The sequence below is a fragment of the Lacerta agilis genome, chromosome 2 (assembly GCF_009819535.1).
Source record: "Lacerta agilis isolate rLacAgi1 chromosome 2, rLacAgi1.pri, whole genome shotgun sequence".
NCBI lineage: Eukaryota > Metazoa > Chordata > Lepidosauria > Squamata > Lacertidae > Lacerta > Lacerta agilis.
In genome coordinates this window covers 12,213,831-12,240,694 of record NC_046313.1, presented here as the reverse complement: position 1 = coordinate 12,240,694, position 26,864 = coordinate 12,213,831, and the positions used below count along the sequence as shown (strand labels likewise).

Sequence of the window (26,864 nt, the reverse complement as noted above, 5' to 3'; positions counted from 1 at the left end):
AGTCATGGTCTTCCTCCACCTTGGCTCTTCACTGGATTCCTGCTTCTGGCCATAAACATGAGTGCTCCCTTCTGTCTCACTTCCTATCACCTATGTGCAACCTTGTTACTTGGTTTGACTCAGGCCCACCATGCTGTGAGGGACTGGGAAGAAGAAGAAGAAGAAGAAGAGTTTCGATTTGATATCCCGCTTTTCACTACCCGAAGGAGTCTCAAAGTGGCTAACATTCTCCTTTCCCTTCCTCCCCCACAACAAACACTCTGTGAGGTGAGTGGGGCTGAGAGACTTCAGAGAAGTGTGACTAGCCCAAGGTCACCCAGCAGCTGCATGTGGAGGAGCGGAGACGCGAACCCGGTTCCCCAGCTGGGAGTGGTGCAACCCCCAAGGCATTTTATGTAACATTTTCTAAGCATTCAGTGCACATCATGTTATCTCTCATTAAAAGGTAAAGGACTCCTGGACGGTCCAGTCAAAGGCGACTATGGGGCGTGGCACTCATCTCGCTTTTCAGACTGAGGGAGCTGGTGTTTGTCCGCAGACAGCTTTGCGGGTCATGTGGCTAGCATGACTCAACCGCTTCTGGTGCAATGGAACACCGTGATGGAAACCAGAGTGCACGGAAACGCTGTTACCTTCCTGCCACAGCAGTACCTATTCATCTACTTGCACCGGTGTGCTTTTGAACTGCTAGGTTGGCAGGAGCTGGACAGAGCAATGGGAATCCATCACGCAGATCTAAACCGCCAACCTTCCAATCAGCAAGCCAAGAGGCTCAGTGGTTAGTTTGCAGCGCCACCCGCTTCCCTCATTAATATGTGACATGAGACAAGTTGGCACTGTTATTCCATATTGTAGATTGCAAGGTGGGGGTGGGGGGAAGAGCATTCCAAAAGGTTAACCTAATAATACCAGGTAAATTCATGGCAGAAATGCTGTTGTCACCTTGCAACCTGAATACACTGTGCATACCTTTAATTACCCAAACAGTAGGAGGTAACTCAGCCCTCACCAGCTTTGCAGCACACCCAGAACCCTGTTCACCACATCAGATGAGATGAACAGAGGGAGGAGACTAGAGAAAGAATGAGTGGAATGACCCATTGCTGCCAAGTCATCTCTTGCATTAGATGTAAAAGTCTACATTTGCTGCCTGAGCAGAGGTGAGCTTTGAACCAACAACTTCCTGGCTCGCAGATCACCAGAACTCCAATATCCTGCATTCTTTGCTGGTTATGTATTCAGAATATTCTATCCCTTTACATATAAGCTCCTCCTCAAAGATCCATATATATGATTACACACATTCTCTCTCTTTCTCTCGCTCTCATGTGTGTGTGTGTGATCACAACACACGCATGTGCTCTCTCTCACATACACACACACACACACACAAATGAGAGAGAGAAAGAGCGCAGAGGGCTTGCAAAAGGAAGAGAAAAACATACCAAGGAAGGCTGCCCAATGTATTGGCTGTCTCTCCTTCTTGTCGCATGTGCTCAGATTGGCCCCTTTATTTAAGAGCAGGTTAACCATCTAAGAAAAGGTGAAGAAGAAAGAGACACAAACAGATTTTTTTTTAAATGAAAGCACATCCATTTACTTAGCGCTTCCTGTCGGTACAGTGCTGTGGAATCAGCACCTGTCTCCTTGGACTTTATTATTTAGGGCTTTTTAAGGCAATCTCTGTACTGCTTAAAATATGAAAATATATCTAAGTGGTGTACAGGAAAATAAAACAAAATCAACAACAAATGTCACAGAAATAACAAATAAAGCCACATTAACAAATAAATACAGATATAAATTCTGAGCCATTTCCCCACTCAACTCCTCTCTTCTTGACAGCTACTCATACACAGTTTCCATGCACCACTGGCACACCTAACAGCAAACAGAAGCAGCAAGGGAAGGTCTAGGTTAGGTGATGCCCCAAAGACCACCTTTACTACATAAGAGAAATGTGTACTCGACTGTGAGCCAGGTTTTATTTCTCAGCAAAGCTAGCTTTGGAAGGCAGATAAGCCTGTAACTGCACCTCTGCCTGGCAATTAAGTAGGAAAGTGACACTATACACAATCTGAAGAAAGGGGCCGGCATTTTGAGCTTCCAAACAAAATGAAATTCTGGCACTTTTATAGCTAAGACAGAGGTTACCCTTTCCGTCATTCTGTACTGTTTACCTTATGGTTGGCATTTCTGGGGCAGCAGCATGTATCCAACATGAGTCACACTCAGAACAGATCTGCTGATATTAATGGACACAACTAATTGAGGTATATTAAATTCAATGGGTCTACTGTGAGCAGGACTCATGTTAGATACAACCCTGCATGCTGAACTTTTGTTGTTGTGAAGGAAGGCAGACTGAAATATATAGTCCATTCTCCTGTGCACTTCCTCTGTGTTTGAAATACTGGTGGCGGGAGAAGAGGAACCACATTTTCTGAGAATTTTCTTTAAAGCTATAAGGACTCGTAACTTGCTTCTCTTCAAAAAGCAAAAGCTCAGCCAGCAGGCTCCCTGTGACAACTGCTAGATTCTACATAGGTGCAAATGCCGATATGCAACACCTTGAACATATTGCCCAAAGAGTTCCTGTCATCGCTCAGGGAGTCTGTAGGAGGAGCAAAGGATCCCTTCTTGTCAGAATTACAAACATATGTAGCAACACCACTGCATCTGCTTCTGTGACTTGGTTGCATCTGCTCTTACATTGGTTTGAGATGCTTTATTGTTTTTCAGGTGCTTTTAATGGTTTTAGAACATTTTTGTTTATTTTCTTCTTAATTGCATTCTTTAAATCAAATAAGTGTTTGCCAACCTGGGCTTCTTTGGAAGGAAGTACAGAAATACCTACGCAAACGTCCGCCTTGTCTAGCGTCCGTTCCAGCGAACGACCGCGGCAAACCCGGAAGTACCGGAATGGGTTACTTCCGGGTTTGCCGCTCCAGCATGTGCAGAAGCGCCAAATCACGCTCCGCGCGTGTGCACAGACGCACTGCTTTGCCCTGCGTCCTTTTTGGCTAGTGGCTGGGGCTCCAGAACGGATCCCGGTTGTAAAACAAAGTACGACTGTAAATAGATTAAATAAATATCAGGGGGAAGCAGGTTTTAGGAAGGGCAACAATGTCCACAAGCGGCAGAGGGGAGCTGAACTTGCCCACTACCTGTTGCTTGTCTGCTGCAACCCAACCCTGACAGCCTCCTCTTTTTGCCTGAAGGCAAATCTCTCCTCCAAGAAACAAGTTTGAAACCATGCGAGGAAAGAAGTGGCTTGCAAACGGTGGGGGTGGGGTGGGGGTGGGGGTTGCACCAGAAAAGTGTCAAGCAGAAAGATGTTTCCCCACAATAGCAGCGGCTACTCGAGTTTTACAGCATGAGTTTTCCACGCAGTGTTGTTCTATCTTAAGCCCCAAATGCTTTTCCGACTAGACCACCCCCCATTTCACTACTTATCCAACAGAGGTGGAATGCACAGAAAACACTCCATGAAAAGAAACACACCCTTACCTCAATGTGCCCACTGTGTACAGCATGGTGCAGTGCTGTCCGGCCGGTGCGGTCTGCCACATTAACACTACTTAGCAGGGCGATGATGGCCTCAGCACACTTGGTGGCTCTGTTGGCAGCGGCAACGTGCAGTGGTGTTTGCCAATACTTGTCGCGAGCGTTGACGTCCGCAGAGTGCTTTAGGAGGAGGTTAAGTGCCTTCTGCCAGGGACAGAACACATAGAGAGAGGTCTTTTTAAAAAGAGTGCTTCAGAAAGGCAAAGGATGGCTAGAGGAATAATTAAAGAGCCGAGGAACAAGCTGATAGTACTATGCTGCATGGCAAAGTTGGAATTTTAAAACAAAGCTAACCTAAAACATTGAATTATGGTGCTGGAGGAGACTCTTGAGAGTCCCATGGACTGCAAAAATGTCAAACTTATCCATCCTTAAAGAAATCAGCCCTGAGTGCTCACTGGAAGGACAGATCCTGAAGTTGAGGCTCCAGTACTTTGGCCACCTCATGAGAAGAGAAGACTCCCTGGAAAAGACCCTGATTTTGGGAAAGATGGAGGGCACAAGGAGAAGGGAACGACAGAGGATGAGATGGTTGGACAGTGTTCTCAAAGCGACTAGCATGTGTTTGGCCAAACTGCAGGAGGCAGTGGAGGATAGGGGTGCCTGGCATGCTCTGGTCCATGGGGTCACGAAGAGTCGGACACGGCTGAATGACTGAACAAAACCTAAAACACTGCAGAATCTGCTGCTGGGAAATATAAGAAGGACCAAGAGCATCCTTGCATAAGGCGCTACAAGATGCAGTGATCTAGCAGAGCTAAGCGGAGGCACAACGAGGAACCCCACAAAAGCTGTTGGCCGAAAGAGGAGCCAACACTGTAAGGCACAACTCAATATATCCCTCACCCTATTACCAATTCCTTCATCTTCTTAACCCTGTGAGGCTCAAAAAGCCCGAAACCAGAATAGAACACCTGGGAAGTTAAGAAATCAGGTCTTGGTGTCAATTATTGGCTGGTCCGCTGGTGGCAAAGAGTTTTAAGTATTACAGGCACCTGCTATACGCAGAATATTAAATAAAGCACCTGAATTGATACAACAACTGAAAGGGCAAAAATGTGAAGCGGTCTCCTTTTGACCAAATTCCCAAGGTGCCACGCATGCTCAGATTCGTACTTTCAGTGTGTCAAGCCTCTGAGCTCAAATGAGATTAGTCTGAATTCTAAGGAAGTCTTCTCTCTAAAAGCAGCTTACTGTCAGGTCAAAGCTTCAAGATCTAGACAGCTAGGGTGAGAGTGTTAGAGACTACCAGAGAAGAGGGTGGGGAGGCAGCAGCAAGGGTTCATGTGAGTCTCAGGTGGGGGCAGGAGATGAGAACCCAGCCAAGAAGGGCTTTAGATCCAAGGCCTCACAAACATGGCAGCTGGCTTGGTTTCAATAATACGCCCACGCTGCCTGGTATAGGATTACAGCCAACAAAGTTAACTGTGCAAGCAGAAGGACATCCGTTCATGCAATGCGACTTCTGCCACAACAGCTCTGGGTTTTCCTCTAACTCTCCAGAGCAGATTTGGGGAGCGTCAGGAAGAGAGGGAGAGTAAGATGACTTTCTCTGGTTGGGGTTGCACTCCCCTGGAAGGAGCAGGTTTGTAGCTTGGGGGTAACTCCTGGATCCAACATTGTTGCTTGAGGCCCAGGTGGACTTGGGGGGTGCCTGTTTCCAGCTACATCCCCTTTTGGAGAGAGAGCACTTGCTCATGGTACTCCATGCTCTGGTAGCAATCAGAACGGATTACTGCAATGTGATCTACGTGAGGCTGCCCTTGAAAAATGACTTGGAAACCTGGGCTCCTTAAGTTGTGGAATCCTCAACCCACAGAGATGTGCCTGGCACCTTCACTATACAGCTTAAAATGTTGAAGACCACCTCTTTAACACCTGAGACCTGTGTTTTTAAGACCCACCCTATTTCCGTGACTGTAATTTATTTTAACTGTTTTTAATACAGTGGTACCTTGGTGCTCGAACGGCTTAGATGTCAAACAAATTGGCCCCCGAACGCTGCAAACCCAGAAGTGTTTCAGTTTGTGAACGTTTTTCGGAAGCCGAATGTCCAACACAGCTCCCGCTTGAGTGCAGGAAGCTCCTGCAGCCAATTAGAAGCCACACCTTGGTTTCTGAACAGTTTTGGGAGTCAAACGGACTCCCGGAATGAATTAAGTTCGAGAACCAAGGTACCACCATACAAAATTTTAAATCCTGGGACCTGCTAGTGAATGATGAACAATAAATGTAATAACAGCACAGTAGTAGCAATAATAATACTACTGCGCAAGCATACGTCATTTTGCTCACATAATCACTTTGTCAGATTCAACCCATACAGTTTGCTGAAGCCACCATAGGAGTTGCTAGTTCTCTCTCTGGGCACATCTAGAGTGATGCTGCCGCTGAGTAATTGTGATCCTGTAGCTAACAAATGCTCTTCGGTGGCCCGCGATGTTTAAGACGCTTGGCAGGAGGCAAAAGCAGCCCAGGGGCTTACATTTTTCTTCATTTGTGTAAGGAAATATACCAGAGTCTCTCCTTGCTGCCTTACAAACTCAGGAGTAGGAACCACCCACCCTGCCCCTGGAAGTCAAGCATCAATAAAAATGCTGACGCTTTTCTGAAGCAAAGAGGTGAATTAATTGAGCCAGCTTAAGTGGTGCTTCTTGGCTGCTGGAAATGGCCTGAAGCTGTGAGGTCAGCAGGAAAAGGCAATTACACAAGTTAACAGACTCTGCTAAGGAACAGCGGAAGCTTTTCCAGGAGGACAGTCTCTTGGGTGCCCAGTCTTTGGGCAATTAAGGGCATAAAACGTACTCCACAATCATCTGTACAAAAAAAAGAGGCAACTTTCTGCTTTTACAGAGAAATATAGCAACGTATTACAACAGCACCCTTAGGATGAAAAGCTGCTCTATTATCAAGTTATGGATGTTATCCTACTCACAGCAATGCAAACTTCTCTATCTCTGAATTAATGTAGCAGCGTGTAAGATTAATACAGTACATCAATCAGGAAAGGGGTGGCATTTTCTACAATTCTGTCAAGAACAGGCTGTGATAATAATATCAACTTTATAAAAGAATGGATGGGTTACGGTATTTTTCGTTTATTTGCATGCATATATATTTGTATGCATGTATATCCTTACACATTTTGTCCCTTTTTCTTTTTATCACTTTATTTCTTTATAATTGAAACCTTTTCAATAAAATATTAATACCAACATTTTATATTTTAAAAAAGAACAGTCTGTGAGAAAATTAAGGGAACTTTAGTTTACTGCACTATTTAGATCACTGAGTGTGCATGTGTGTGTGTGTGTCTGTGGCAAAAGGGAGCTTCCACATCCATGCATTCTGTGCAAATCTCTTCCTAATCCTGCTAAAAATGATCACTGGGAGCAGCCTTGTCTCTGTGACACAGGGCCAGGTTAGATTCATAATGCATTCAGCTTGTGCAGAAATTGCAGATCTGAACACTCTGGAATACAGAATATTGATTTATGACTTTAAAGTAGACTAGTGAAGCCTTGTAAACAAGTGTACAAAAGTTACTAATCTTCTTTTCTACACAAATTAGCTGTTTTTGGATAAAAAGTTGGGCAGGTGACAAGCCTAGACTAACTTGTCCAGTTATAGGGGACAGTTTCAATTTGTACAGCTCAGGCATATGGACAGGATCCATGGAAGGGTGAGATCTACTATGTGTGTGCTCCATGCTTGCCCTTCTTGGCTTATAATAGCTGCCAAGGAAACTGGCCGAGCAAGGGCACTAATGTCTTTTAAGAAGCTTCCTTGAAGCTCATCATATTGGATAATTTATCTTCCCTGTCCCCAATACTCCATTTCTGGGCAAGACACCTGAGTTTGTGAGTGGCATCACACTCCAGGTAGGCGAGGTGGATTATTTAGATCCATTTCAATCTTACTTCAAGTGTGATTATGGGACTGAGGCAGATTTAGTCACCTTAGTGGGCTATATACATCAGGAATTGGCAGAGGGGATATTTCTCTGATGGTTCTGCAAGACCTTTCAATACCATCAACTCTCGTAATCATCTGACAGGGACAGGACTTGCAAGCTTCATTTTGTGGACTTCTAGAAGGTGGCTCTAGAAGGTGCTGCTGGGGGATTCCTGTTAGACCCCTTGGCCAATGTCCTACTTCCAACTTGTACCCAGTTCTATTTAGCATCCACAATAAAGCACTATTTTTTAGGGTTTGGTGTCTCTCCTTTCCATCAAATTCCAGGGAAGCCGGTCCATGTTTTGAAGTGGTAATAGACAAGAGTAAGGGTAACAAATTGAAGCTTAATTCAGACAAAATAGGTATTCAGTAGAAATGCTGACCATGGAATGGGGGTTATGGAACATAAGACACTATTCTGTAATTTCCCTCATTCCAGCAAACTTCAAGGACAGGTAACTCTGACTTCAAACTCTTTTCAGGTACACAACTGATTTGTCCATCCATTTTAATTAAAGGGGAGGGGGAAGAAACAGGCTACAGCAATCGGAAATTTGAGGGACACAAGATGTAGCAGTACCCCTCCTCACTTGAAACTTACCACAGCTACATTAAGTCATAATAAGGCCCACAAAGATGAACTACAAGGAAGGCAACAGGTCTTGCTCCACCTTTCACGATTAAGCTAACTCTTGTTTGCAGACATTCAAGACAGCTACTGGTTTTCATTGTGAACCACTGGCATATGAAGGGGGAAATGAAGTTGCCCAAAGGGTGGCTATAGGAGGGCCCTATGAGAAAGAGCATCTCCTTTGCCACTTTAACAGGATGAATTAAAACAGGTCAAATGAACTATTAGTACCTACCTCATTGCGAGAAGCTGCAGCACGGTGTAACGGGGTTAGCCAAAGGGTGTCCTTTGCATTAACGTTAGCACCTGCCCAAGGTGGATAGGAGAGATAAAGCAAGGTCTTATACTGATGAAAAGCATCCCTTGTCCCTGCACCCAATATTAGAACCCATTTATCCCCTTAAAATGCAATCCTAACCATGTTTACTCAGAAGTATTGCTGAATTCAATGGGGCTTGCTTCCTGGTAAGTGGAGCTAGGATTGTAGCCATTATCTCACAATGTATTTGCAGATATGGGTCTTGCTTGTTTTGCAACAAAAATGGTAGCAGACAGATTAAGAGGGAGAGAACATTGGCACTGTATTCAGAAAATGCCCACCATTCAAAAAGCTAAGCTGCAAATAAGTTGTGCACATATTGATTGTGCTATTCCTTAGACTGAAGAGCATGGTGTATCAATATCACACAAACCTCAAGGTTAATGTTATGTTGGCCTCCTGAACTGTACAAAATCCAGTCTCACTTCCACTAACTTTAACTATGCAACTGATAAAGGCAGTCCAGTTGTTTAAATGAAAAGAACCTCTGACTCACAGAACTTTCTCACAAGGACAGAGATGCAAAATTCTTCTTAACGAAAGATACCATGATCAGAAGCCATGCTTAAAAATGCTTGAAAAGGAAGAATAATTAGTTTGTACAAGTAGGATCACACAATTTAGTGTCCCAATCCTCATCGAAAGAGAAATATCTGAAAACCAGCAGCTTTCAAAAACAAACGCTTGCTTTAAAATTATATACCATCAATAGCCAACTTCTTCCATTACCATTAACTTGGAGACATTTGGCATATGCGTTGAGAACCATCTGTGCTGGCTTCACTGTCCAGAAAGCCAACTCTGCCCTGCAACCCACACAGGAAGAGTTACAGTGGATAGAGCTGTCTGTTTCAAAATAATGTAGCTTCACTGAATTAGAATGTTTCCATAAATCTTTGCTGCTGCAGAATCATGACTGCAATAATATTACTAGTAGCAATCTGCTAACTTTAGCACTTTTAATATGAAAGCACTTTACGATCCTCTCATTCATTCTTGTGACTGTTTAAATTGTAGATCATTATAATTCCTGCCTTAAAGGCTTGTTAACAGAGAATGAGCAATAGCAATTTGCCTGAAGCCGGAGCTGAACATGGAATATAAAGCTGCCCACCACCACCTCTCAACTGCAGGACTGCACAGGATCTATCAGTGTTACTCGATCCTCTCTGTGACTCTGCCACCTCTGACAGTTTGGGCAGTGATATATGCAAGCCTGCACCAAACTGCCACCAGTTCCCTCAGGATAGGAAGGGTAGGCTTTCTTTTTCTATTCAGCAAATGCCCTGAAACTGCTAGACCTGACCTGGGTCAACCTCCGCACAACACCTCTTATCAACCAGAACATGCACCTTCACTTCTTACCTGATAGTATTAGGAGTTCAAGAATAGGGGCGTCTCCCAAGTATGCAGCTGCATGCAAAGGGGTTCGTCTCTCTTGGTCCTGGTTTGGGGAAACACAATAGAGATAAATGGAAGATGTTAAAGTGGAATCTAAAAGCCATGGGAGGAATCCAAGGCAATTGTTTCATCAGTGCAATTGTTTGTGCTTGTGCAATAGAACGTTCGCCTCCTTTCCTTCCCCTGTTCCAGAGGGTTGGGGGGAACCCCTAGAACAGATTCAAGGGCATATGGGGAAGTCCAATTGTGCAACAGGACCAGCTACTAGAATACTGTTCCATGCTGTTGTTGCCATCCAATCTTTTCAGTCTATAGACCAATTACCTTGATGTGCTGAAATCTGTAGCAATAACTCTGAGCTTATCTACCCAGTGACAAATTGAAGCTTAAGATGTTATATAGCAAAAGTTGTGCAAAGACAAAGTTGCTGAAATTTTAAACCTGGTTGTTAATCCACGGCATTACCGACTGCAACACTCAAAATATATCTGCCACAAGCCATCAAAGTTTGCTTAAAGAGTGGGTCACCTTCAGCCAGGAGCAAGTGTTCACCCTTTAAGAAGAAAATCCACATGCCTGTTCTGCCCCACTGCTTTTTCCCAGTAACAATGGACTGGTCTGCTGGATCTCACTATCTGATCATAGTGACATGACCTATGTAGGATACGGATTCAAAAGGCCTGCACTGCATTCGAATTTGATTGACTATTCTTACCTGCTGTGAAGTTAAATGAGCTTAGTAAACTCAGAACAGGGATATCTTGTTGGAGGATTTACTCATCTAACTTTTGCTTTGGTTGCTTTTAATGAATCTCACAGATAGCTTAACTACTATGATGATAATTTATACTCATCTGAATGGGTTGTTCCAGCCACTCTGGGCAGCTTCCAGCACAATAAAAGCATAGCAAAAATGTCAAACATTAAAAACTTACAACAACAACAACAACAACAACAACAACCTAATCCTAATCATCATCTGTTCTTGAACAGAGAGTTAGAGCCAATTAATGCAGTGCAATTTTTTGTAATGTGCTTACCTAATATGCTCTATATGTAAGAGACCTTAATTTAGCCTTTCAAAAACTTGACATTGACTTTGAAAGGATTAAATGAATTTAAGAAGCAGTGACATATCAATCATTGCCACCAAGACTACACAAATTGGTAGAACTGTGTAGGCCCAGAAAAAAATCCAGAAACTTCAAAAAGAAACATAACAAAAAAGCTCTCACACATAGCTTAAAATGGGAAAATGGAAATGAGAATAGAAATGGCGTGTGAACTCCTCTTAAGGAGTATCTTCACTTGCAGGATGACTAGTGAAATACTTTTGAAAGCAGTGCTTTAAAATGGTACAAAGCCAATTCACATTGCTGCATATATCTTAGACCCAAGACTCAAAGGCAGCAGTACATGGCTAGAGGGAATGTTGATGCAACCATCTTGCTAAAGTTAAGCAGGTCTGGGTCTGGTTAATGCTAAGATGGGAGAATATCTGGGAAACTTATGTACACATTCAGTCCCATGATGATAGGATGGTTGACTATAAATGAAATAAGTAAACAAATGTTAGTGATTATAGCAGCTCCACTACAGTTGATTGGATAATTAAACAAACAATACACCTTAAGGCTTTTAAGCAATCTCAAATGCTGTGGTAAATAGAACAAGAAGGAGTGCAATCAGAATTTGATGACTGTAACACTCCTGCAACATGGCAAGGCCTTTATATAATGTAAGAGTAGAAAAAGAGGGAAATGGGGGGCCAGAGGGGAGAGTAAAGGGGTAGAATAAACCATTTAATGTTCAAAACTTTATAATCCAGTGCATTTCTGACCCATCAGGTCCTCCCTCAGAGAATTTCAAAATGTCAATCTTAATATTTATATTTTTTATTATTTTATTATTAATAAAATATTCTACTTTCTTCTTTTAATAAAAGTTTAATCTATTCTTAGAAAATGTTCCCCACCCCAGGGTTAGAGTATAGCAGCTGAGCTGAGCTGAGCAGTAAAAGTGAGGCTGAAATTTCCAACAAACATCTTCAAACTATTCAGGGCACTTGGAAGAACGAACCCCTCAAAGACAAAGCAAGGTTGTTCTGGATGTAGACCTTGCTACTGCATTTGCTTCTAAACTTCATTCCCCAAACAAGCAAATCCTAAGAGCAAGGCAAACAGCTCTGATAAGGCATAAAATCAAGGCTATCAAAAGGCAGGAAGGCCCACTTAGATTCTGTATCAAATCAACCAGCATTTGGCCTTTGGGTTTGGTGCCAAGTGCTTGGCATTAACTGCTCAGAGGGATATCAGTGCTCTAAGGCCAAATGATCAAATGTGTAAAGTGTTAAAAGGACACAGCCCCATACTTAAAAGTCAAGGCCAATTTGAAACATGGATTGTTTGAGTCCTGAACTACTACTACTACTACTATTAACCTGCTCTTCACCCCTATGGTTCCACAGGCATCTCTCAATGGTAAAAAGAAAGAAAAAAAAGAGTAAGTGAAAAAATAAAAAAGAGCAAAAGTCTGGCAATCAAGCCAAACTTAATTTCATTTCTCAGCTGCAGAACAACTGAATTAGAAAAGTGTGCACCAGCACAGATGAGCCGATCCATTTCAAGCAACTATCTTTATTTTCTTTATTTTTTTAATTCTTAGCTGCTTAGGTCCCCTCTGACACACACAAAGTGCACGACCAAGATCAGAGGAAAGCATTTAACCCTCATTTTGCAATCTTAAGCACAAGAACACTAGTTCTATAAATTTAGTGGAACTTACAAGCAAATATAATTAGGACCAAGCTGTAAATCTTTTTTATTCCAGGGAGCACGGATAGGAAAATATCACATGAGTTGCTTTCCAAGTAATTTTCTCCCAAGTTTTTAATCAATGGACCCAAAGCAGGGTGACCATACAAAAATGAAAGAAAAGAAACATACCCCTGAATATCTATTATTTTATTATTACAAACAATAATGAACCACTGCCAAGTATCAGTTACTGCTATGGTCATCCCCGAGAATAAGAAGTAGAAAATATGTGAGCTAACATTTATCAGAACTTCTGTTGGGGGAAATCAAAACAAGCTTTCAGAACTTCAGAGATCATCTTTAGGTACTTCATCAAAATGTACCAAGAGTTTGAATTCAGATACTGTGTTTGAAGTGACCTATAGCTCCTGAGCCTAACTGACTCATGTTGTCATCTGTGGCACAAGTGTAACAACTAACAGATAATACCCCTACCTGGAGATTAGACACACCAGACTCAAAATATAACTGGCCCATTATATTGTAACACACTCCAGCGACATCAAGCTTAGCCGTCTCCATCAGATACAGGAAGTTTTGGGATCAGGTGAGGATCAAATTTTGAAAAAAGTGAGCAACAGGGGAGGCACGACAGAGGTTTCCAAAATAATGAATAATATGCAGAGAGATGGTTGTGTTCAATGAAGTCAGAGTTCAGAACTTGTTACTCATGCTTATTGACTTCAAGGGGTCTACTCTGAGTAGGACTAGCATTGAATATCCCCCAGAATGTTTCCTTCTCTGAAAATGTTAGAACCAGAGATTGCCCAATGAAGACGAATGGAATTACTTTGCACAGTGTACACTGAATTCACTCCCTCAGGATGTACAGATAGCCCCCCAACTTGGATGGGTTAGAAAATTCAGAGGATAATGCTATCAATGGCTACTAGTCACGATGGTAAATGTGTTGCTGGCATCTGTCCGTCTCAAGAGACAATGGAGATGAGTACAGTACTGTAAAGCTCAACAGTGTGGTTTCATTTTCAGCCTGAGAGCCAAGTCCAATAAAAAGTATCATCTTACTCAAAGTGCAACAAGGATTCATTTAGCTCAGTGCACTCGTTTGGTCACCTGGAATTATGCGCTTTGCTGGCAGTGTATCTGCTATCTATGTGGCACACTGTGGCTTGGGTTGAGGGGGTTCAGTCCATGGCTTAGTCCATGTGAACTATTGGGAGAGTCTGTTTGTCGCCTATTTCAAGAGGCAGCAGATTTATATCCTGCCGATCAGGGATCTGCTTAATAATAGGTTGTTCCAATTAACATGGTAAACAGTTGCCAATATTCTCATTTTCATTTTGTAGATTGCATGTCGCTAGTTTAACCCAATAAAGCACCACTTTTCATTTAAATCTCCCCCCTCCACGCACACCCAAGTCATCTGCTGACATCTTTGCCCCTAAATAAAAGGCAATCATGCAGCTGCATCAACCTTTTCTTAGTTAAATGGGAAACATGAATGTTTGCATGTTACAATAAACCAGGGCTGCTGGCTATCCTGACTTACTGGAATGCAGCATGTTATCCAAGTACTCCTCCTTTACTCCTCTCCGGCTTGAGGGGCAGAAACAAACCAGGAAGCCATAATTAAGCTTAGTTTTCCATGACGTTTGAATCTTGTATTGTGGTTTGTGTTTTACCTAATGAGCCAGGCCTCATAAGCCAACAGTTGGGGGGGGGGGGCTCATTTTATGGCTGGCTGACAATCCTGGCTTGTTAGGAAAATACAAACCATGATCCCAAGTTCAGATATTGCAAAAAGTCATGCTTAACTGCAGCTTCCTGGTTTGTTTGTTTCACTTGTGCCAAGGGTGGAATAAAGAGGGAGAAATCACTCTGTGTTCCCGAGAAACCAGCAGCCCTTGGCTATCAACACGTGTCAGTGCACCAAGTCCTCCTGTAATACTGTGTTGTAGAATCGCTCACAGTTAGAAGGAAGTTTGGTTTGGCCCCTTGCAGCAGCTAGATTTTTAAGGTTTTCCCAAGGGATGCTCCTTAAATCTAATTGTTAGAACACTCTGAAACTTGGGTGTCCAGAACAGAACAAATGCAATCCAAAAGAAATCCTACTAATTGCTTAAACCATCATATTATCCTACTGGAAATATGGCCCAAATATGTATAATCTGCTTTGATGAGTATTCTTTACCAGTTCATCAAACTTGCTGCTCATGTCCTCAAACACTCAAGACTCTGGATTTCTCACATTCCTGAGTCTGGGCTACTACTGATATGTTCTGGAGACAGCCTAAGATGCATTTAATTGTCACACCTCCTGGTTTGCTCCAAACACTAAGAGTTTCACCTTCTCACACAAAATCGGCTTATAATGGGCCTATATTAAATGCGCCTCAGCTGAATGAGCTAAGATGAAATGAAGAGCCAATTACTGTTTTGTGGGCTAGACAAGAACAAGATGAACACCATTGTAACACAGGCTGTTCTCACTCAGAGGCCACAAGACTAATCCAGAACACACTTGGTGCCAAAGAGAACAGCTGATCCCAGTGCCACCCACTGCTCTGTACAGCTAGACCAATACATCTGGTACAGCCAATTCCCAACAAAGTCAACATTTACTGGTGATGTGTGGGCCTTTCAGCCCTGTATACCAATTCTGTGTCTGCACAGTGCTTCACAGTCTGTATCTGTCACCGCAACAACCCTGCGTTCACCAACATTCCCATTTTACAAATGGGAAACTGAGGTCCAGAGATGAAAACTAAGCAATAAACCCACCAAGAGTGTGACTAAGCTGGATTCCAAACCCATGTCTGTCAAAGACCAATATCCAGTCACTGCACCACAATGGCAAAACATCAAATAGTTAAAACAAGCATTTAAGCTTGCTAAGCTGGGAAACTTTAGTAGATGGGTTGCCAACGTTGCACCTGTGGGCACACCAGCACCTGCAGAGGCCTTCCCTGGAGCCACAAATTTCAACTACTCTGCCCCTCAACCTGCTAAAATTATTCTATTATTATTTATTAAATTTATATACCTCCCTTTATCCACATCAGGGCAGTTCACAACATGAAATTACAATTAGGCTTGAAATAAACCAGCAGTGGTTTTTAAAGCCTAATTGCTAGCAGAAGGGGAGAGTGATTGCATGTATGTGACTGCAGTGTGCACACACATATACATAGTTAGTGTGTGCATGGTGTCCACAACAGCTTTGCTAGTTTGCAAATGTGTCCATGGGCCCAAAGATGCTTCCAACCCCTGCTTTAGCACATCTAGCTCTTAAGCACAAATTCTAAAAGGGACACATAGTACATGGATCAATTCATACTCCCCTGCTCTACCCACAATGTGTGTGCAGTGGTGAGGGGAGCTTAGCCAAAAGGAAAATGTAATCTTCATGCAAAGTTGAAAGAAGCAGGTTCAGTATTACAAGGAAAAACTGGTGCTCCAAAACTTACCAGTACATTGATATTCTCCTTCTGGCTCAGCAATGACCGTACTTCCTCTATATCACGATTAAAGATGGCTTGGACCAGAGGAGGCTATAAAGGAGGAGAAAAGAGCAACTATAAAATAAGCAGGATGAGAAAGGGAATAGTTATGTGCTAGCTTATTATTTCATTCCCCCCCCCCAAATCTGGATCTTCGTTATTTTTACTTAGAGGCAACTCCCCGTTTGCGCAGAGATTGCACCCTGGGTCATTACACATATTGGTGGAGTGTGCATAAGCCCACCCTACCCCCTTCTGGGGCAGAAAATGGAGCATGCATCAGTGGTCCTGTGCCAATCAAACATGTACAAAATGGTTGTCCCCTGTACCTGTATTCTCTTGTTATATTGTGAGCCCCTTTGTGAAAAATGAGGCCTTGAAAAGCAGCCTCTGGGAGCTCATGACCAGGACCTCTGAGGGTATTTTGAAGGAGAGGCCTGGAGTGCTGTCTCATGGTATACATAGGACCAAGACACGTGGACGGCAAGGGAACTGCTGCAGTGACTTGCAACACCTGTACCATGTTTGTCTTCCTACGTGAGAATGTGCAAAACTACAACAGTGCAAGCTGGTTGCCTTGCTGGAAGAGAAGGTACAGCAACTTGAGGCCTGCCTTTTAACACTTTGAGCTCCTGGGCAAGATGAAAAATTTCTCGCTAGAGCAGAGTGGACTATCCTGGAATAGCGACAAAGGTGGAGTGCCCCTAGGGAGGAGGAAGACTGCCCATAGCAGGAGACAAACCCATAGCTGTCAACTTTTCCCTTTTCTTGCAAGGAATCCTATTCGGAATAAGGGAATTTCCCTTTTAAAAAGGGAAAAGTTGACAGCTATGCAAACCCCTGAAGGAACATGACACACAGAAGCAGGACTGCCAGGAGCCATGCTGTGTCACTAGAGCTGCAAAATCAATTACATGCCCTCACCCGAGACACCGATTTTGGGCCAGAGGCTTGCAAGAGTGGTGAAAAATAATTTTTAAAGGTTTCTTCAGCTGTGTTTGAAGCAAGTAATAGGTCCTTTGTGAGAAGAAGATAGAGAATTGCTATTGGGTGACAGACAGAAGGCAGAATTGCCTGGTGCCTGCTTTGCCACTGTCTTCACCCAAAAGGAAAGCAGTGCCCAACCTGGTGATAACAGAATAAACGATGCAAGGAGGTGGCTGAAGACCAAGGTACAAAAAGAGGTGGTAAGGGAACACCTAGCTACTTTAAATGAATTCAAATCTGCATGGCCTGATGAGCTTTACCCAAGGGTATGAACAAGTGAGGTCCCTGCAGACTGGAGACAGATAAATGTTGTCCCCATAATCTATCTATCTATCAAATTTGTGTATCATCCTTCTTCCGTAGATCTCAGGGTAGTACACACGAGTAAAATACAAGAGAAAAACTAAATAATATCTGCTACTACAAATATAGAGATTTCCAAGCACAGGATGCAAAGGGCCAAATTCAGTAAAAGCCTCTATCAGGCTTTTATACCTGACTTCTGTGAATGTATTTCTTCTTGCTTTTTTAAAAAAAGCAATTGTGTTAAGTCAATTACCCTAGAACAGAAACAATACGTGTTGGCGATTATCTTTAAAGCCTTATATGGCTAGGGTCCAGGATTCCTGAGAGATCACCTCCTCCCATAGCAACCTACCGGAACCTGCTTCCTAAGATCAGAAGCAGGGTGGAAGCATCTAAGGGGGAAGCATAATTGATGGTGACAAGCAATAGGGCCTTCTCAGTGGCTACACCAATATCGTGAACACATTAACCTATGGATGCCCCCTATGGCTTTTTTCACCAGCTGGGGAAGACATTCGTATTCCAACAGCCCTTTGCCTTCAAGGTGCTGCTGTTTTGTTTAAACCTATGTTTAAACCTATGTCTGTCATATCTTCCTTCACATTTTATTCTGCCTCTTTATTTTTATCGTATATTTTTCATTGCCTGTTTGTTGTATGTTGTATTGCTTTAAATTGTTGTAGTACACTCTTGAGTGGTGCACGGACATTAGAAATATGAGACAGAAACCGCTATATAAATAATGAGCCAATTAATCTAAATACCCATAAAGCAAATGCTTAATTTAACAAGTCAGGGCGGATGCACCAGAATTCTCCAGGCTACTGACAGTGTAACTACAATTCACCAAGTCAATGAAGGAAAACATTTACCGGTACCTAAATTCACAGGGTTGCTGCATGCAAATACTTCTGAGCTTGCCTTTTACCGACGATAGATAATAAAGAGAAAATTATGTTGAATCTTCTGGATATCTGTAGTTCCAAAGGCAAGTATCCACAAATTTTGGCTCAGCTCAGTAGACAAGTGACTATTCTGAGTTGCCATTTCCCCCTATCCCAGATTCCTGTGGTATGCACAGCTCTACAGCAGGCAGAATCAGCACAACTCTTAGTGCTTCTGTATGCCCGAAAGCTCAGTGTAAAATGCAAGAACCTCCCCCACTTCCAACATTTCTGTTCATTCCAGAGGACTCAAAAGAAAGGAAATAGAGGTCTTACGTCATGCTGAATGTTGGCACTTCTGCCTGTTCCAAGCTTCAATGCAACACAGGAGACCTCCTCTGAGTTCTCTGCAATTTGTACTTCCTTCTGGACATTTAAGGCTCCAATCCCAACCACACTTACCCAGGAGTCACCCCACTGAATTCAACAGGACTCACTTCTGAATGCACATGGTTAGGATTGCAACCTAAACCTATAAAACTTACGAAGATGTCCTGGAGTTTGACCTAAAGATATTCCACAATTGTTTAGGGGAAATAAAGCACACAGATCTAAGGGCACAATGCCTATTCAGCTATTCTGTCAGCAGCTATACCTTTCAATACCACCCAGTCCACACACACACATCCTGCATATTTCTATGTACACTGATCAGAATGAAAATTCATTTTGACTGCATAACTCTACCAAGCCTTTCCTTGTGCACACACAATGCTTAACACGCAAGGCTTGTAAGACTCAATTATTTATCATTTATAGCTCTGGTTTGCAAGGCATACACTGAATAGGCATGCAATCAAAGTACACAAGCAAGATGGACCCCTTATCTACTTGGCACAGCTCTAAACAGCAATCCCATGAGAAGAGGCAAAATACAGTGGAGCTGTAACAAATGCCCCCATGGCCCTCCTACACACAGTGCAGCCTAGTAGAAAGGCAGAGTGGTTGCCAGTACCATCTGCTCATCTCGTCTTCCAAAAGAAAAACTCCAGCCTCTGCAAATCTTTCCAGATGCAGTGCTTTTGTCCAGCTAACCCCAGGTTTACTTCCCTCCACCAGAGTGCTTGGATATAGCAGCAAAAGGAGGAAGGCATAAAGGGAGAGGGATGAGTCATCCAGATGGAATGCAGGGGACACTGCATCCCTCCTTTAGGGAGAAGAACAATTCCTAGATGATCATCATGCCTCCACAATTTAGAGTTGGGGATCTCCTTGAGCAGCTGGAATGACACACCCAATAAGGTGAATGCTTTAGCTTCAAAAATCCAGGTTAAATTTGTGTGGTTGAAGTGCTGGACCTGGAAAACCTAATGGCACCTATCTATCAACATAATGGGAATATTAATGGGGTTGGGATTTTTTTTAGAAATTTCCAAGAACCTGTTTCAGATTTTTAGTGCCAGCCAGAATGGGTCCAGAGGTAAAACCCACTAAAAAAAAATTCTAGCTCAAGCTATCGGAAACTTGGAATTTTGCAGGGCTAAATATAAATGATTTACCTCATAGGATTGACATGAAGATAAATGAGAATTATTGCCATGCACTTTGTGATTGAATATGCTTTGGAAGCAATTATCATATATGCCAGATTCTGGCTTCCACCTCCAAAAAATGGAGGAGGCAGTGCATCTGTTTGCACATACACGTAAGTCCCTGACTAGTATAGTGGTACCTCAGGTTACATACGCTTCAGGTTACATACTCCGCTAACCCAGAAATAACACTTCAGGTTAAGAACTTTGCTTCAGGACAAGAACAGAAATCGTGCTCTGGCGGCGCAGCGGGAGGTCCCATTAGCTAAAGTGGTGCTTCAGGTTAAGAATAGTTTCAGGTTAAGAATGGGAACGAATTAAGTACATAACCAGAGGTACCACTGTACAATAGGAGACAGGTGGGGGGATGACAACCCATTGTCTATAATTCAGGCAAGTGAGACCCAGAGACAGTCATGGAGAACCAGCTCTGTTCCTTCTTTGCCCAATGGCAACAGATGGATAGCAGGGAAGGCCCTCCACTCATACTACCCAAACTCCTGAAAGGCATTTCACCAATAATGATGATGATGATAATAATTACTACCACTAGGCAGATTGACATAGCTGTCAACTTTTCCCTTTTCTTGCGAGGAATCCTATTCGGAATAAGGGGATTTCCCTTAAAAAAAGGGAAAAGTTGACAGCTATGCAGATCGATCAGATGGAGCTCAGAACTCAAATCACATCTAAACCATACATTTAAAGCATGCTTACACCACTTTAACAGTCATGGCTCCCCACCAAACAAAACTCAAAACAACACCAGAAAACAACACCGGAAACTGTGGGTGCTGGGAAATGTAGCTGTGAAGAGCCTCCTAACTAAGTACCCTTTAAGTACAGTTCCCAGGATTATTTGTGGGGAGCCATAAGAGTGCTTTAAATATGTGTTGTGGATGTAATCTCAGGCACTGCAGTGAATCTGCATTGGCCAAATAAACATTGCACACAAGTAAAAAGGCAAAATTCCTAAAAGTGGAATTATTAAAAGAATAAATGTTTCTGGGATTTCTGGAGAAACAGAAAAATGAGTAAGATAGTTTTGGTTATTATCCCTAAGTTTACTCATGCACATAGTAATTATTTTCTACATTAAGTAAGGGAAGCCCCTGTTATAGGAATACTTAATGCAGAAGCCTTGGGGTTTCATTATATCCTGTAACAGAATATCGGATGGTCAACTGTCATCAAGTTTACCATCTTTTAAGAAGCAATGGGTGTAAGAGAAATTCAACATGTTTCCTGCTATATTCACAGAATGAGGATCAGATGCCAATCTACTGGGAAACATAGGGCAACCCTAATGGAAATATATCGTTTTATGGAAGAGATAAGCAAGATTAACCTCATGCAAGTAACAAGAATGGAGAAAATGCACAGGCTACGCAAAAAACCAACACAAAGGCCAAAAGCACAATAGCACTAGAAGGATTTGAGATTTACAAGGTGCAAAAGGGGAGAGGGTGGTAGAAAAGGGGCAAGTCACCTTTTGCAAGTGTGTTTATATGCATGTGAACAGAAACTAAGTCCATGAAAAATTTCTTGCCCATCTGTGCCACAACGCAGCTGAGCAGCAAGCCTGACTTTGGCCAGAAGGAATTGTCATTTGCCTTGGACCAGTTTAAGAAGTAACTGGAGGCTTGAACCATGGGCAGATACACTGGATGGATGGGGGAAGCAGACTATGGACAAGAAACAGGCTTCCTAGAAAAAATCTGTCTATACCTGGGGAAGGCTCCTGCACCTTTTAGAACTTGCACAGAAAGAGAAGTCCTGCCAGGTACAAGTTCTTCTTTCACCCCAATACTATGATGATGATGATGATGATGATGTGTGTGTGTGTGTGTGAAATTCACCTTTCTGTTGCCACTTCTAAAAATACACAAAAGGTCCTCTGGCAACAGAGGGAAAATATCGTTTAGATTTGGGGGGGGGGGAATGTTTGAATCTCAGAAAGCAGGAAAGAGAGCGAAAGAGAAGCTAGCACAAAGTATTAGCAATGGGGAGAAGAGAAACTTGTGTATGTGTGTGGGTGAATTCGCAGGTGCAAATGCGAGTCAAAAAGCTGGTTCCGAGGATTAGATAAATAGCTAGATAGATATGACAGAGATGGAGGGGAAAGCGAAGGGATTTTCTAGCAGAGGCAAGGAATAGAGCTGAGAGCCTGGAAAACAAGGAGCTCCTTCGCCTTAGGCGGGAAAGAAAAGAGGCTTCTGCGCGGAGCACGGGCGCCGGCGGCCTTCTCGGGATGGCGGCGGCGGCGGCGACAGCATCTGGCTCGGGCCCAGGTCCGCCCGCTCGCCTCCTTTTCTCCTGCTTGCCCTCGTTCTCCAGTCTTAAGGCCGGGGTTCCCAGGAGGCTCCGGCGCCGCTGCCGCCGGAGCGCCTCAGACGAGACCGCAAGGCCGCTCCCGGCGCGCGAGGGTGGGCGGCTCCACACTAGGCCGCGCATCCCCGAGCTAGCGTAGCCGGCGCGGCCGAGCGCGGGAAGGCGGGAGCCGAGGCCGGGTCTGGTGCCTATGTTTGTTGTGCAGGATGGTGAGGGAGGGAAGGAGGGCGGCGAAAGCTCCTTTTTTCTCTCTCACACACACACGCACCCCCCCCCAGCCCGGTACCTGGTCCGTGATGCTGAGAATCCCCATCTCCGGGCGGGGCCGCCCCCCGCGCTTCGCTCAGCAGCGCCGCCGCCTCCTCCGAGCTCCCGGCATCGATCGCGCTTCGGCTGCCGCGGCGCCCTCCGGCTGCTGGTGGTGGGGCGGGCGGCGAGAGCAAACTAAGCCCGCCCACCGGAGGGAGGAAGGCAGCGAGAGTAGGAGGAGGAGGAGGCAGGCCCGCGCCGGAGCAGCGACCCCTGCCGGGGAGGCCCAGCCGCCGAGGCCCGCCCTGTCCCAGGGGGCGGCGAGGCCGGCAGCCCGCCCAGCGCATCCTGAGCGAGGGCTGAGGGGACCCTTGTTCCAGGCCTTCTCTCCTGAGGGGAGAAATGGCCCAGGCCTGAGGCCATAGCTGTCAAGTTTCGGATTTGAAAATAAGGGATCAGCACCCTCACCTGTCCCGGGGACAGTCTACGGTTCTCAGGGACAGTCCACGCCATGGTAATTCCCCCAGGCTACAAATTAATTTACACCAGGCTACACACCATTATCTTTCCCCACATTCATATGTGGGATTTGACTGGAGTAACACATGGCTGGAAAGGTTTGCAGTTCCACAAGCACAGGTGTGCACTGCCTCGAAATAAAAAGACGTGAACAAAAGAAGGCTCACTAGGAGGGCATTGCTAAAAAAAAGTCAACTTTGTAACCAGAGGTTCAACTGAATAGAATCTGAATCACATGCACCACAAGGCCTATGCAGCCTCAACTTAAGGTGGCTCCTGGCCTGGCTTTTTACAGGCCCCAGCTGACTGCACAACCTGGCCATATAGACAGATACCTTTAGCTTCTGCACCCCTCCTTTGCACACCTGTCAACACAACCACATAGGCATTTTACAAAACAGCTCCGCAGCACAAATCCCTTCTGCAGGCAGGCACTCGTGCACAAGAAATGCGCTCCCCACAGCGGACCCATGCTCCCTCGCCCTCTCAAATTTCCCCTCTGCAAGCTGCATCCATGGATAGAACATCGCACCTAAACATTTCACCCCCTCCTGACAGCACCACACACGGAGGGATATTTCCCACACAGCTTGATGGGCACATGTGCAACCCCCCCACTCCCCCCAATATATATATATATATATATATATTCTGCATCAGAGGGAATGCCACATGCCTCTTTGTCAATTTGAGCATAGTTGCGCTCCATGGGCGACAACATACAGGAATGAAAAAGAGATGGACTTGGCCTGGGATTGACAAATCATCTGCTGGGATTGACAAATCATCTAACCCTCACCTGAATCTCATAGCTCTCCGGTAGCTGCCTCTGATCAGTTATCATTTAACTCTTGGGGAAAATAATTAGCATCACACATCATGTGCCTGGAAGTTGCCAAACCAATTAACCAACCAGAAGGATTACTGTTAATAGCACCAGTTTTCCTATAACTTGATATTGCTGGATAGTTTTTGATCAACTGCAAAAGCATTTTTAGTTTGCTTTCTGTTGCCACACTGGATCGTTTCTTTATTAGTGCCACTTTGTATTATATGATACCTTGCAAATGAAGGAAAACAACTTTTCTGCTTGTATACGTTGATAATATAATTTAGGTTACTGAGGACAAACAAGATTGTACAAAAACAAGATTGGGTGCAGGCCATGCTGTAGTGTAGTGCTTATGCGACTGTGAATAAAAGGTGGCTGGGCTCATTGTCTCAGGGTTTGGGGGGAAGAGGTGACAAAACTGATTTCCAATAAGTGCCCCCCTTTATTTCCATAATAAGTCCTTGAGTCTGTACTCTGAATGGTGACATCAGGGACCTAGAAGGTGATATTTGCTTCTTCCAGTACACTGGCATTAGTTGGAGGGTATGGGGTTATGCAACCCTCAAGCCAAAGAGACAAATAATTATACAACCTTTAGAAGACATCTGAAGGCAGCCCTGTATAGGGAAACTTTTTAATTTTTATTATGTTTTTATATATGTTGGAAGCCACCCAGAGTGACTGGGGTGATGCTGTTAGATGGGCGGGGTATAAATAATATTGTAGTAGTAGTAGTAGTAGTAGTAGTATGGAATAGGACATCCCTATTTTCATCAGAGAAATGTTGGAGGGTATGTTAATTGATTAATATAAGCTACATGTGCAAAACTCATGAAAGGTACAGGCGACTCTCAACTTACACAGGGGGTTACGTTCCAGGGGATAACATGTACAGCCAAAATTGTGTATAGTCAAAACACGTTGGGGTCTGTGGCAGGTGGGATTGCCAAAGTCTTTTTTCCCTGGATACCCACCCACTTTTATTTTATTTTTTTAAAATTTCGCCAAGTGCATAAAGCTGAATGCACACAAGTTAAATGTGTGTAAGTTGTGAATTACCTGTGTATGTGCCGTTTAAATCAACAGTGTCCATGTTTCTCAGTGCCCACAATATTCATTCCTCAAGAAAAAGGTGTTGCATGTATTGCTTCTAGGAAGATTATTGTAACAGGGGTTCTCAAAAGGTGGTCTGTGGTGTGGACCACCAATGGTCTTTAAGCTTCATTCAGGGGGGCTGCAGTATTTCTGTAAAAATACAATTAAAAATCATAGCATCTAGCATGGTATGTTACAATTGCTACACAAGGCAGAATAATTATTAAGTGGTCCTAGACCCTCAGCAAATTTGAACTGGTTTATGGGGGTGGGAGAGTTTGGGAAACATTGGTGTGTAAGATTAGAGCCATAGGATTTGCACGGTTAAATAAACATCCAGATTGATATCCTGTGTTGGTTCAGGCTGTGTGCATAACTCGTGAAAGTTAGTTTCATAACTATCCAAAGAGTAGAGAAATAATGACTTATAATAGCATCAATTTAATCTGGCATAAACATGCAATTACAGCTGAGTTGAACAATAGCCACTGGCAGGAAAATGTTTATGACTCTTCCCTAAATATAAAATGACAGACCTCTCACAGGTCTCCTAAGAACAGATTTCCAACCAAGATGTCTCAAGAGTATGCATTTGATCCTGTCCTGTCATTACAACCCATGCTCATTCTTCATATGGCCAGGATCAGACTATTTCACCTTGTCACATTTGTTAAAAGCAAAGCAGAATGTCAGATAATTAGATTTCCTGTCAGTTCCATTTGTTTGGCATATTGGAGAAGAATTGCTGTCTTTCTTTTTCATTATCTCTTCATACTCATTGCATATTAACAGACTGGAGATGAGCTCCTACCAATAGCCCAATCTCAAGCCTTAAATGTGCTTTCCTTTCTGTATATCATAATGAAGATACTGTGTCAAATATATGTGTTGCTTTTACAGGATTGCATGGGGAAGGCTGCATTTGCGGCGAGGCTTTGGCACAGACTTTCTCAGGCCCAGTAGAGGGCAGTATCCCCTGTACCGTACTTTCTGGTGCCATGGTTAAAAATTGCACTATGCAGTAACCAATGGATTTACAGTTGCCAACTTCTTAATCTGCCCCTGTAATTCTGCTTCTAACAGTGGCTGAATATGCAGAACATTAGCAGGAGGTTATGCTTCCCTCCATGCTGTGAAAAGCTTTTCCTGATTTCTGCAAGTCACTTTTAAAGGCACAAGGGGAAGGCAAGCTTTCACCTTAATTGCAGCACTGGTTATTACTCTATCTACTCAGTTGCCTGAGCCATTTCATGATATCACTGTCAGATGAGCATGAGGCTTTTTTTCTTTTTCTTTTTCTTTCTTTTTTTTTGGAGATGGGACCTTTTGAAAATACAGAGGTTCTCAATATGAAGCAGATCCAGATTTATTTTATTTAAAGCATTTATCAACTGCTTTTCAGCATGCATGCACACCTAAAATGATAGTCATGAAATGACATCAAACATTGTAAACCTGGACAGACAAAACCTGGATTATTATTTTTTAATAATAATGTCTGCATAAAATGCTGCCTCCTCAAATCAAGCAGTGATTCAAGGGACCTCAGCTAGAGGTGAATTTCTTTTTAAAAAATATTGGTTTTTTCATGTATACATCCTCTAACAATATTTCGCTAACAATTTTCCATATTTTCCCCTCTCCTCCCCTGGACTTCCCTCATATTCCCATTTTGTTTTATTTTCATATTACTCACTCTGCGTGTCGTTTCCCAAAATTTTGGGAAGCTAGAGGAGAGTTTCTGAGAGGTAAGAGCCTCAGAGGGAAAACGTTTAACCTATACTCCCATCAACCTAACATCCTAAATATGAATGGAATATGGCAATAACAATAGGGGGTCCTTTACCTTTACCTTTAAGAGATGGAGATCAATTAGGGACGTGGGTGGCACTGTGGTCTAAAACACTGAGCCTAGGG

General features: G+C 43.5%; 1 protein-coding gene across 1 annotated transcript in view; it reads right to left on the bottom strand.

The window, feature by feature from the left end:
- The window catches only part of LOC117040688 (serine/threonine-protein phosphatase 6 regulatory ankyrin repeat subunit C-like), a 31,653-nt gene extending 8,946 nt beyond the window's left edge, over positions 1–22,707 (bottom strand). Inside the window, 6 exon segments of the mRNA XM_033138621.1 lie at positions 1,446–1,533; positions 3,511–3,711; positions 8,391–8,461; positions 9,840–9,918; positions 16,120–16,203; positions 22,539–22,707. Coding sequence (XP_032994512.1) covers positions 1,446–1,533; positions 3,511–3,711; positions 8,391–8,461; positions 9,840–9,918; positions 16,120–16,203; positions 22,539–22,565 — 550 coding nt within the window. The 5' untranslated portion in view covers positions 22,566–22,707.
- Between the last annotated feature and the right edge of the window lie 4,157 nt (positions 22,708–26,864).